The sequence below is a fragment of the Pituophis catenifer genome, unplaced genomic scaffold, assembly GCF_029215685.1.
Source record: "Pituophis catenifer annectens isolate HBS135680 unplaced genomic scaffold, rPitCat1.0.hap2 SCAF_2, whole genome shotgun sequence".
NCBI lineage: Eukaryota > Metazoa > Chordata > Lepidosauria > Squamata > Colubridae > Pituophis > Pituophis catenifer.
The window spans coordinates 44298374-44312242 of NW_027256882.1; the positions used below are offsets into that span (position 1 = coordinate 44298374).

General features: G+C 42.4%; 1 protein-coding gene across 1 annotated transcript in view; it reads left to right on the forward strand.

Annotated features, from left to right (window-relative positions):
- Window positions 1-13869, forward strand: part of LOC139310180 (laminin subunit beta-1-like) — a 115443-nt gene that overhangs the window by 42550 nt on the left and 59024 nt on the right. The window contains exons 6-9 of the mRNA XM_070934343.1: window positions 3743-3918; window positions 4106-4229; window positions 6386-6459; window positions 9705-9893. Of these exons, the coding sequence (XP_070790444.1) occupies window positions 3743-3918; window positions 4106-4229; window positions 6386-6459; window positions 9705-9893 (563 nt within the window). The remainder of the gene's footprint in view (window positions 1-3742; window positions 3919-4105; window positions 4230-6385; window positions 6460-9704; window positions 9894-13869) is intronic.

Genomic DNA, 13869 nt, shown 5'->3' on the forward strand with positions numbered 1-13869 from the left:
ATCATTAGTGTGTATAGAGAGAAAAATCACAGTTATTAGCTTTTCCTTTGGTAAGGGAATACAAAATAAGATTTTATTTTTCATTCTGTTTTGGGAGGTGTACCCCAGGGCAGTGGTGGGTTTCAAAATTTTTTAGTACTGGTTCTGTGGGTGTGGCTTGGTGGGTGTGGCATGGCTTGGTGGGCATGGCTTGGTGGGCATGGCAGGGCAAGGATATTGTAAAATCTCCATTCCCTCCCCACTCCAGGGGAAGGTTACTGCAAAATCCCCATTTCCTCCCGATCAGCTGGGACTCGGGAGGCAGAAAATAGATGGGGGCAGGGCCAGTCAGAATTTTTACTACTGGTTCTCCAAACTACTCAAAATTCCCAATACTGGTTCTCCAGAAGTGGTTAGAACCTGCTAAAACCCATCTCTGCTTACAGCATCAGAAACCTCAGAAAACAGTGCCAAGATATTCAAGCCAGCCCTTTCCCCTTTAAGAAAACCAAGAAGCAACAGCTGAAAGAAAAACACAGAGCAGCCCTGTTAACAGAGCTGACGATAGAAATACTTAAGTAGAGCCATTAAGATAAGGGGAATCAGACTAAAAATAACTCACCTGGAACTCCCCTTTTCCCCTTTCCTGGCAGAATTAACCCCCAGGATAGGAAAGACAGAACCCCAGGAACATGATTAAACCATTAAGGTAGGAAGGCAGAATTCAGAGCAATTACCTTAACTAAAGGCACATACAAAATCTCATCAAATCACACCAACTTCAAAGGGAAGATGGGTATAAAAATCCATACCCTTATCAGGCCACCTTGCTTGCAAGCCAAGAATGCTCCAGCTGCGTCACTACTTTTCTTGCCTTCCTGAATTAAAGGATCCCTTTTCTGGCAGCTGCTTTCATGTCTATTTCTTCTCAGCATCGGTGACTGCTTCCCAGCTGGGACCGAACCGGGGAAATTACTTCCAACACTATTCCCCTCTAAGAACTAAAAGGCATTTTTTATTGGGAGTTAGCCCCAGAATCAGCAAGCTACTTCATTCATGATCTGCTTTCTTCCACTGATACCTAATGGAAACTCATGAGTCGAACTGGCATATAGTTCTAGGATTTTACAGCAGTGCATTTTTTATTTCATAGCAAGACAGAATGAACAATTTTCTGAAGCAATTGTTCCTAGCTGGCCCGTCTAACCAATAGAAAATAGCTAAAGAAACCCAGAAGCTTAAATTTTGGTTACTGAGATGGACCAGTTGGGATATGGGAACTCTTAATAGGCCAGAATAAGAAGTCATGGTTTATTCTTGTGCAGGAAGTTAGCACTCATCCCTCTCCTAGAAAAATGAAATATTTTAGGACCGTGATGGCGAACCTATGGCACGCGTGTCACAGGTGGCACACGGAGCCATATCGGTGGGCACGCGAGCTCTGCTCCGGCGCAAATGCACACGCTGGCCAGCTGATTTTTGGGCCTTTTGGTCCCATTGGAAGTCAGCAAACGGACCGTTTCTGGCCTCCGGGAAGGGGCGGGGAGGCCATTTTTGCCCTCCCCAGGCTCCTAGAAGCCTCTGGTGCCTGGAGAGGGCAAAAAACAGGCCTACCGGGCCCACTATGCCATCATGTGCCAAAAGTGTGGGGAGCGTGGGGGGTCGCGTGCACATGCACGGGGGGGCTGGGGCACATAGAATTATGGGTGTGAGCACGTGGGTGTGTGCCCCCCCTACTCCCCCCACTTCTGGCACATGATGGCAAAAAGGTTAGCCATCATTGTTTTAGGATATACTAAAAAGGCAGAATATGTTCCCTAAAAGAGAAGCAGAAACTCAGAGAAGCAGAAACTCAGTCCCCCACTTTTGTCAATGGGCCATTAAGGCCTGAGCCAGTCTATTCTACATAACAAAGATCTACCTCCTTCAGGCAGAGCCATTTAATTGCCCTTTATTGCACCACCCACCAAGTTTCAACCAAACTTGGCACACAGACAATCTAAAAGGCTAGCTATGACCTCTGGCAGCAATCAATCAGGATACCCTTCTTGTGCCCCAGGAAGTTCAAAGCCAGAGAGGGCATAAAAACCAGAGACTCACTGCGTCTCGGCCCTTTTCTGTTCAGGAACTCAAGCCATGTGATCCTGTCCACCATTAAACCATCTTTCCAGGCATTCTCCATGTTTCCAGTGTCTTTTTCCCTACTTGGAGCTGAACCCAGAAGGATATTTCTTCCTACACTTGGTTTCTGTTTGTTGACTTTTGGGGGAAATAAGAAGGCTGGCCCCTGGCAGAAAGAGCTAATCGGGAGCAATCAACTATTAATCTATTAAAATTCTTGTGAGTACAGGTAGTTCTCAACTTACAACCAATCATTTAGTGACCATTCGAGGTTACAAATGGCACTGAAAAAAGTGACTTAGGACTATTTTTTAGACTTAGGACCATTGCAGCATCCCCATGGTCATGTGATCAAAACTTAGATGCTTGGCAACTGGTTCATATTTATGGCAGTTGCAGTGTCCCGGGATCGTGCGATCACCTTATGCAACCTTGTAGGAAGTTAGTACCCACCCCTTTCCTAGAAGAATGAAATATGTTGGGAAATATCGAAAAGGCAGAATATTATGTTTCCCTGGATGAGAAATGGAGAAGCATGTTTTAAAGACAAAGCAGCTCCCACCTTCCTGCCCCCACCCTTTTGTTAATGGGCCAGAGGCAGAAACCCAATCCTTTGTCAAAGGACCATCATCTCCAACACAATGGGACCCATCTAGCAACAGAAACTCACCATATGGCACCTGGGAAGCTGACACCAGCCAGCAAGGCTACCTAAGACCCCCACCCCCTGGGAGTCTGACAACCAATCAGGATACTCTTTCTGGGCCCCAGGAAGTTCAAAGCCAGAGAGAGCATAAAACCTGGGGACTCGCTGTCTCTCGCCCCTTTTTCTGTTCAGGAACTCAAACCATGTGATCCTGTCCACCATTAAACCATCTTTCTAAGCAGTCTCCCATGTTTCCAGTGTCTTTTTCCCCACTTGGAGCTGAACCCAGAAGGATATTTCTTCCTACACAACCATTCATTTAGTGACCATTCGAAGTTACAAACAGCACTGAAAAAAGTGACTTATGACTATTTTTTAGACTTAGGACCATTGCAGCATCCCCATGGTCATGTGATCAAAACTTAGATGTTTGGCCACTGGTTCATATTTATGGCGGTTGCAGTGTCCCGGGGTCGTGCGATCACCTTATGCAACCTTCTGACCAGTGGTGGATTGACTCACTTAACAACCATGTTACTGATTTAACCACTGCAGCGATTCACTTAACAACTGCGGCAAGAAAGGTCGTAAAATGGGGCGAAGCTCACTTGACAACTGTCTCGCTTAGCAGTAGAAACTTTGCACTCAATTCTGGTCATACGTCGAGGATTACCTGTATTAGCGACGTAATAAAATCCTTGTGAGCAATTGGGTTTCTGTGACATGCAAATCTAGCCTTTATATCTTCCTTCTGGAACAATAGTTACCTTGTTTTCATCTCTGCTTTTTGAGATTTTTTTTGGCTCGGATGTACCAGGTTGGAGTCATTTAACTTAGTTGACACTATTATTAATCGTGAATAGGTTTCTTTGTGGGGAGGGGACAAGGTGTTCTGGTCTTTTTGGAAGGGATCATATTTTTTCCCAATGCCAAAGTATTTCATGATTTTTTTAAAAAACGGACTGGATGGGGCTGTTCTGTTGTTTCTTTGACCAGGCCAGATAGCTGACGCTCAGGGCACAGAAGAGCCTGACTTATACCATGGTTGTTTGGAAGGAAGCTGTTACCCAGCCACAGGAAACCTGCTCATTGGGAGGACCCAAAACCTGAGCGCTACATCAACATGCGGCCTGGAAGAGCCTCAGGAGTATTGCATTGTCAGCCATCTTCAGGTAACACTGGTTGAGAACTTGTGAACTCATGCTGGCTGGGGAATTCTGGGAATTGAAGTCCACAAGTCTTAAAGTTACCATGTTTGGAGACCTCTGGACTAGAGTTGTCGGTAACGCACACCATGAAGGTCATTGAAGGTACGTGCATTGCTTTTGTATATTTAAACCAGAATGATTCTTTTGACAGGACTCTGAGAAATGCTTCATTTGTGACTCACGCTCAGCCTCTTTCCGTGAGAGCCATCACATTGAGAATGTCATCTACCTTACTGGGCAGAATGGTGAACAGACCTGGTGGCAGTCTGAGAATGGTAAGAATGAGAAATTTGGAAGTTTTGGAAGCTAATGTTTCATCTTCATTGGTTCCAGGTGTCCAGCAACTCCCCAAAATTACATATCTCCAGAGATCTTGTTGGTCTCCAACAAGACATTTTTCATCATTAGTTTTGCCAGATCTTGGCTGACCACAGCTGACCTCTATATCGGCATCACTATATTTGCTGCCACCTAGTGGTCTCTCAGACTTTTGAAGTCCAGATCTGATAGTCGTATTGTATTTTTCATGAATTGAAAAAGAGAGATTGTGCAAGAGAGAATCTTGGCCCAAGATCACCAGCTGGCTTTGTGCCTCAGGTGAGACTAGACCTCACAGTTTCCAAGTTTCTAGCCCGATGCCTAAACTACTACATGAAATGGAGTCTCTGTTCCAAATACTGCGGAACTGCAATTACCAGTATCAATCATCATTGGCTAAGCTGGAACTATAGGGAACTACCGTATTTTTCAGAGTATAAGACGCACCATTCCCCCCCAAAAAAGAAGGTGAAAATCTGGGTGTGTCTTATACTGTGAAAATAAAATGAATGGACATCTTCAAAGAAACTGCTTTGAGGAAAAGCAGAGTATAAATTTAACACACATTGATTATGTGCCAGTAAATGGTTTCAATTCTTAACAACCACATAGACATTCTCCAGAATGCTGATTCCTGTGGTCTCTTATTGAACAATGTTTTTGCAAGTTTGAAGCCTTATAGAGAATATTACAGAAACTAGAGCAGAGTACTAGAAAAATTAATGTATCTGCAGCTTTATGAGACTATTTTTTCCAGACCCCCAGGAGAAAATCTGACCATAGCCTGAGACATTAAATCAAGGTATACAAGTAAGAATTGAGAATGATGCTGTTGTACCTTATGATTCTTGATGAACGTATCTTTTCTTTTATGTACGCTGAGAGCATATGCATCAAGATAAATTCCTTGTGTGTCCATTCACACTTGGCCAATAAAAAATTCTATTCTATTCTATTCTATTCTATTCTATTCTATTCTATTCTATTCTATTCTATTCTATTCTATTCTATTCTATTCTATTCTATGCTTCCTGAGTCATTAAAACACACGAGTAGTCCCAAAAACCTCTTTTATTGCAACAGCTGTAAATTACGTTCATTCACAGTTGAGTCCCAATTAGTTGCAAAAAAATCCTTTGGGAGAAGTCCTTCGGGATAATCACCAACCTTTATCTCCCTTGACACGCTGCCAAAGACCTACTTGGCAAAGCCGCACAGAGTCCAGAATCAAACAGAGATGCCGACTGGGAACAGAATTAACAACGTTGCTTTCCTGCAAAGGGCCCACATGCCTTTGCTCCTCTTTTAAGCCTTATGGGAGGGGCCAATCATCTCCAGGCCTTACCCCCGAGTCATCCCTTTAGTTTTAACTGTTCTTGCCTTCTGGCAGCTCTGTACATGCGCGCACTAGGAACAGGCTCCTCCTGTTCCTCTGCCTCTCTGATGTCCAACTCTGGAGGCTCCGGAGTCCATGTATCGCTCCCAGATGGCCCTGGCCCCATCTCTGCTTCCGACACAAAGCCCTCGTCCGAGCCTTCCCCAGACTCCAGGACTGGCCCATGTTCCTCCCCAACCTCCTCACTGTCCGACTCCACTGCCAGCTCTGCAGCTGCTGGTGGACCACAACAGATGCTTGGTGGCAGCATCCTTTGTATCTTGGACACTTTGTCTCTCAGAATGTGATATATGATGAGAGATATCTCAAAACTTTATGGAGGATTTTTTTTTCTCCATACATAACCAGAAGAAATGGAGACACGTTATCTAAATTCAGCTTTTTTGCTGCGTTCTTGTCATTCTGCTGTGCTGTCCTCTTTGGGTTAGAAGTTGCATGTTTGCTGAAGAGAACCTGATTCTTGGAATCTCCACACACAATTTGGAATCTGAATGATGAAGGTTCTCAGTCACGTGGGAAGCTGCCATGACAGATTAGACTTCCTACTGCACCCACTTCACCCTTCAGTTCAGGAAGACTAACGAATGGAGGGGAGTTAGAAAAAGGATGGTGGTACTAGATAGCAAGTCTCTGCTTTCTTGAGCATTACAAGATATCAAGTCTTCTTGAGCAGAGTTCTTGAGAAAGGTCTAATTTTTGTCTTTTGTCCCTCTCCAGGTGTAGAGCAGGTCAGCATTCAATTGGACCTGGAAGCTGAATTCCACTTTACTCACCTCATAATGAAATTTAAGGTACTGTACTGAAGATCTATGAATCGGCAGATACAATAGAGAGGATATTAGATGTTTTGCCTTCACAGGAAGTAGAAAAAGTATCTGATGAAAGTATTGCATAGTTATATTTTTTGATATTTCTTTCAAAAACATAGTGTATAAATTAATGTGCTTTTCTGCAAATACTTAGGTGTCTGGCTGGGCCAATTTAAGTTTGTGCCAATGGAGGATTTCCTCTCTTTTTTAGAGAAATGATTTTCATAAAAACCCCAACGAGCAGGGAAGAGTTTAAAGATCTCCCTGCCTGCTGCGCACTTGATTATTATTCCACACATCCATTCCCAGTGGCTATTTGCATTTGTGAAACTCATACATGTTAATACAATAATATATTTAACCTTTAAGTTGGCAATCAAATGTTACCCAGCACAGCAGGAATGTCTGTTTTTAATCTAAGCTGAGTGTATCATGAAGTGCACCACAAAGCACTACATGCCTATTCTGCACTCATGTCCTCATTACTTCCTTCCTCAGTTGAATAAAATTCTCCCCAATATGTTTTACTCACAAAAACTAGGGTGGTCTCCCCCCCCCAACTTGATTTGTGGGGTCCTTGGTGGTCTCTGGGCTTGATTGTTTTCTTGCTAGACATTTCATTATCCAACTAGGTAACATCATCAGTGCTAGAAGGGTGTGGGGTTTACTCTCTTTATATACAAGTGGCTTGCCCTATGAGTGTTAGTGGGAGCGTTCTTGGTGGTTCCTTGATTAAGTTGTTGCTTACGATTTGATTGTTTGTCTCATTTGGTAGTTCTTTGATTGAGGTTGTTGTTGTTAGTTGCGAAGTCGTGTCCGACCCATTGCGACCCCATGGACAACGTTCCTCCAGGCCTTTCTGTCCTCTACCATCCTTTGGAGTCCATTTAAGTTCACGCCTACTGCTTCAGTGACTCCATCCCGCCACCTCGTTCTCTGTCATCCCCTTCTTCTTTTGCCCTCTATCTTTCCCAGCATTAGGCTCTTCTCCAGTGAGTCCTTCCTTCTCATTAGGTGGGCAAAATATTTGAGTTTCATCTTCAGGATCTGGCCTTCTAAAGAGCAGTCAGGGTCGATCTCCTCTAGGACTGATCAGTTTGATCTCCTTGCAGTCCAAGGGACTCGCAGGAGTCTTCTCCAGCACCATAGTTCAAAGGCTTCAATTCTTTGGCGCTCAGCCTTTCTTATGGTCCAACTTTCACAGCCATACATTGCAACTGGGAAAACCATAGCCTTGACTATACGCGCTTTTGTTGGCAGGGTGATGTCTCTGCTTTTTAGTAAGCTATCTAGATTTGCCATAGATTTCCTCCCCAGGAGCAAGCATCTTTTAATTTCTTGGCTGTAGTCCCCATCTGCGGTAATCTTGGCGCCCAGGATTGGGGTATTGTTTGCTTCTTGATTGTTGGTCTTGTATTAATCTTGGTGTTAATTTCTGATTATCTGGGTGTTGATTGCTGGTGAGGGGGTGTTTGGTCTTTTTAAAAATTTATTTATTACATTTCTATGCCGCCCACCTTCCCTACAAGGTGACTCTAGGTGGCTTTTATGCTTCCTTTTAGCTTTTGATTACCTCTTTTGAAGGGTATATGGATGTTATTTATCTCTAGAATCAACTTGATTCTTCTCAGATTTGTTGGACCACAGCTCCATCACTTCAAGTCAGTCACCATGCTGTCTTGGGTTGCCGGGATTTGCATTCCAGAGATTCTCAGCCTCAGAATAAGCTACCTTTAATGCACATCTGAAGAACCAGCTTACTAAGGGATCCTCTAGTCTCATCCATGAGTAGCACAAACAATGTTGACATAATTTTGCTCTTTTCCTGTGACCGATCTCAGCAGTGCTTCATAATGAGGCCAGTGAGTGAAACTATCCTAACAATTCATTGCAGGGCATGCTAGTGCAAAATTGGTGGATTTCTCTAGATGCGGCTGAAACATCCATATGTTGCTCCCCCAAGCAGATCTGGGACTATGGGAGGAGATATCCTATATCAGAGGGCTAGATGGGTCTAGTCATCAATCGAAACCTGATTGGGGTGGGGGTGAGCAGTAAAACATGACAGCCCCTTCCCTTCTATTTACTGGGACTCCCTGAATCACTGCAGCACCTGATCCAAAAAAGTGTTGTAAGTCAAATTAACACTCAACGCTCTGGGACATATCCTGTAGGTATTCCACAGATGGAAATATGTAAGAAAAGTGCTGGTAAAATAAAAATGTGTGATATTCTTAAACCAGTCATGGAAACTCTTCCATAATAACATGGAAACATACTGTATTACATAGAAATTGAATGAATGATTGAATGAATGAATGAATGAATGAAAGAATGAATGGAAGAAAGAAAGAAAGAAAGAAAGAAAGAAAGAAAGAAAGAAAGAAAGAAAGAAAGAAAGAAAGAAAGAAAGAAATATACAGAGGGTCTGAGAGGAAAAAAGTGAAAATCAAACTTGAATCTAGAAAAGTCAGTCTCTTTTGTTCCCAAATATCTGATTTGTTCTGACCTAGGCTTCCTTAGAAAGCATGAAGCAAAGTCTTAATTCCGGCCAAACCTCTTTTATTTAAATGACTGTGAATTACTGTCATTCACAGTCAACAAGGCTTTGGCAAACAGTCTTTTAGAGGAATGTTTATCAACACTCATAGTATCTCACTTGGAATCCTGCCAGAGAACCAATTTCCAAATCCAGGACAAAGCCAAACTTGGTACAGAATTCTATTAGAGTCACAAACAGAACTTTCCAAACTTGAATCGACCAAATGAACTAATTGCTTCCTGCAAAAGCCCATGTCCCGTTCGCTCCTCTTTTATGTCCTCTCGGAGGGGCCAATTATCTCCAAGGTGTGGCCTTACTCCCAAGTCGACCCTGCTTTCTTAATTGTTTTTGTCTTCTGGCAGCTCTGTGCATGCGCACACTGGGAATGGGCTCCAGCTGTTCCTCTACCTCACTGCTGTCTATCTCCCTCTCTGCCTCCGACGCAGAGCCCTCGTCTGAGCTTTCCCCAGCTCCCAGGACTGGCCCAAGTTCCTTCCCAACCTCCTCACTGTCTGACTCTGCTCAGCTCCACTGGCCACCGGCGGGCCACAACATGACTTGCTTTGGTATTCATGTATGTTTTGGACATTTTAATTTAGAGATCATCTCTTAATGGTGTACAGGGAAATTAGCTAGAATAGCGACAAATGTTCTCCAGCTAACTCTTCTCTTCCTTCTCTTTCAGACTTTCCGTCCAGCAGCAATGCTCATTGAACGTTCATCAGATTTTGGGCAAAGCTGGAAAGTTTATCGCTACTTTGCCTTCAATTGCTCCAAGCTCTTCCCAGCTGTTCCTACTCAGATCCCAACACATGTCAATCAAGCAATGTGCGACGAGCGATACTCTGAGATTGAGCCCTCCAGCTATGGTGAAGTCAGTGCTATTCTATGGCAGTAGAATGAAATGCAATTGGCAATTGTCACTTGGAATTGTATCTCTGTAATTATATGAACAACCTGGGGAAGATAAGCAGGCAGTCTTTATTTACTCGAGCAGATTTAAATCCCTTCCCCAAATTCACCACTGTTTTCTATTCAGCTCCAGCAACACAAGCTGATTCATAGCTCAGTTTGTCTCTCTGGACTAAGATTAATGGATACAGATAGATACTTGGCTCTGAGAAAGGGCTAAAATCTGATAGCAAACATAATTTGCAGGCGGGATGTCCTAGATTTAATTTAGGTAAGAGGTGGGAAGGTTTTTAAGATGGCTGCCTGTCAGAGTGGATAATACAGAGTGGAGAAAAAGTAATGGTCTGATTCATTGTAATATAGTTTACTGTGTTCACTGAATAGAAAGATCAACGTGACATTCAAATTAATTTTTAAACAGCAGAAAGGAATGCAAAATCTCAAGTTCTGAGTATGAATGCAGACAGCCACAATTCTTGAAATGAACTTGGAAAGCAGTAAAGTCTAGTTAGGTTTTTGAGATGCATCTCTTGGGGCTAACTGGATGAGGTCGAGTCTTAAAATGTTATCAAACAGTAGCCATGGGAATACTGAACTTAAATTGGGAGTATGACTCTGAAGGGAATTGGTTTCATCTGGTTTGTAAGAACCCCTTCTTAAGTCCTTACACAGATAGTCCTTGAATTACAACCCCTACTGAACCTCAAATTTCTGTTGCTAAGTGAAGGATTTGTTAAGTGAGTTTTGCCCCATTTTATAATCTTTCTTGCTACAGTTTATAGTGAACTAGCTGATAACCCGGCGTTGCCCGGGTATTTATTTATCCCAATCCTGTATTAGTCAGGAACAGCAGTGGCTCAACCATTGCGGTGAGAATTAGAGACCTAATTGCCCTGGCAACAGCCTGGGAAAAATTCTACAGGGATCAGCCTTTGAGGTGATTATCTGCATTTACAGGCACCTCCCCCGACAACTTGCCCTCTTTGCTTGAAACTGAGGGCCTAGGGTGTTTGGGTTTTTTTTTAAGAACCAATCTCCCTTACCAGAGGTAGCCCCCTTGTGGAGTACTGTGAAGCTGTTACCATGGCAACTGCACTGTGCTGTACAGTAGAAGCCATTTTAAGGCACAACAGGCTGTATCTTAACAGAAGTTGAATCCAAAATGCACATAGATATAATTCATTCCTTTTCATTTCAGCAGCCCAGGCATTCCAGAATTATACTGGAACATACACAGACACAGACACACTGACACACACACACCAAGGGGTGTCAGGGGTGTCTTACCCCCACATTATTTCTTTCCAGAGAGTAAGTCATCTGTGTACCAAGTTTGGTTGAAATTGCTCGAGACGTTCCAGAGTTATGCTGGAACACACACACACACACACACACACACACACACACACACACACACAGAGCCATTTTTATATATATAGATCGTTGAAATTTTTAATAACACAGTTGTTAACTGCATCATTGACTTTGCTTGTCAGAAGTTCACAAAAGATGATCACACGACCCTGGGACACTGCAACCGTCATAAGTATGAGTCAGTTGCCAAGTGTCTGAATTTTGATCATGTGATCACAAGGATGCTTGTCATTTTTTAGTGCATTGGTAACTTTGAACGATCACTCAATGAACTGTTTTAGGGTGTGTCAAATTTTTCGACTTTCAATTTCCAAACATTAGAGGTGCTCAAAAGTTGTGACATGCCTTAAAGATATTTTGGTTACTTTAATATAATTTAGATGTGCTTGGTAAGTAACCTGGTAAGTATAAATGTCATAACTTTTGTAACATTTTGTTTCATTTGTTGTAAATCAAGGACTACCTGTATAGATTGCAGCTAAGCCAGAATGGGACAAAAGAGATGCGGTGGCTCAGTGGCTAGGACGCTGAGCTTGTCGATCGAAAGGTCGGCACCTCAGTGGTTCGAATCCCTAGTGTCGCGTAACGGAGTGAGCTTCTGCCAACCTAGCAGTTCGAAAGCATGTAAAAAATGCAAGTAGAAAAATAGGGACCACCTTTGGTGGGAAGATAACAGTGTTCCATGCACCTTTGGTGTTTAGTCATGCCTGCCACATGACCATGGAGATGTCTTCGGACAGCGCTGGCTCTTCAGCTTTGAAACGGAGATGAGCACCGCCTCCTAGAGTCAGGAACGACTAGCACATACGAGGGGAACCTTTACCTTTAAGCCAGAATGTCACATTTTTCTTGCTCCTCATCTAGGAAGAGCAGGACAGAGCAGATCTGACAGGTGCAAATGGTCCTTGGTTTATGACTATAATTGAGCCTGGAACATTGCATCATTAAGCGAGTCACCATGTGACCAGCCCTAATTTATACAACATATTTGTGACAGTCGTTAAGAGAATGCAATGGTAATTATATTAATCTACTTTATCAAAGTGAATTGATCTACTTTATCGGCTTTTGATGGAACCAAAAGTAAATCATATGTTTTATGTTGTATGTTGTACTCATATGTTGTACTCATATGTTTTATTCTATGGCTGTTCACTGCCCTGAGTCCTTCGGGAGTAGGGCAGTATACAAATTGACATAATAAATAAATAAATAAATAAATAAATAAATAAATAAATAAATAAATAAATAAATAAATAAATAAAATGCTGGAAACCAGCAAAACCCATCAAAAATTGTGATCACATGACCACAGCATGTTACAAAGTACCGTAAAGGTTGCCAACCACCCAAAATGTGAGAATGAAACTGAAGGGTGTTTGTTTACGGCTGTCATAACACTCAAAATCAGGTCATAAGTAGCTTGTGGGGAGTCTGTTAAAAGTCAAAGGTTACCTGCAGTAGGTTTTGGATACATGACTATAACCCTGACAGAATTGGGCGCCAAGTTTTTATGTTGAATTACCGTATCAACAGTGTTAAAAGAAAGTGCAAGTTAAAATAAGAAAAAAATATTCTAAGCATTCATAGTTTCCCTATCCACATGCCAGAGAGATATCAAGGAATTTCTCCTGATATCTTCAGTTCTAAGTAAAGCAGCTGGGATCGAATCTCTTAGGCTTTTCATATCAAAATATGCTATTCAGCACAACCTTAATTCTTTACATGGGAGATTTTTCCCCCCCTCATCTCAAAACTCCTGTATTTCTCAAGGGCTCATTTTAACATTAGCTCAGTTGTCTTTTTTTAGGGCAGATTCCTGAATTTGTAATATTAAGGTGATGGGAAAGATCAGCCTTCTTTGAAGTTTGGTGCGTTGTGGTACCACTAAATATGAGAAGAACCCCTTTCATAGCGACAGTGTTATGACATGCTGTTGTAACACAGCTTTTAAAAAGATGCCTTCTCTGTGTTTATGTAGTTTATTCACTACTTTGGACTACTCTCTTATTTTGAAGGATGAACATGATTAATTATTATTAGACCCAGTCTCACTCTTTTTTTTTCTTGGACATTGATCTTGCAAACTCAATGACTTTACAGGTTGTCCTTGACTTACGACTGGTTGCATAAAATACCATTTGAGGTTACAACAAACTTCAAAAAAAGCTACTTATGACCCATCCTGAAGATTACAACTGCTACACACACACACACACACACACACACACACACACACACCATGAGCACATGAACTCATTTCAGGTGCTTACATTTAAGACCGGTCACAGTGTCCTATGTTTATGTGACTGTGACTTTTGACTTTTTTGCTGTCAGAAAACAGGAAAAAACACCCATCGGCTATGCTGGGGTTTGCTTAATGATCGCATGGTTCACTTAACAACCATGGTGGCTTGCTTTCCAACCCTTGTAAAAGCGGTCATAAAATTGACTAGACTTACGACTGCAACAACTTATGATCAAAATTCCAGCCTCAGTTGTGATCCTAAGTCGAAGTCTACCTGTATGCTCTTAGGAAGTCAGGGAAAAGTTAGATGTATCTT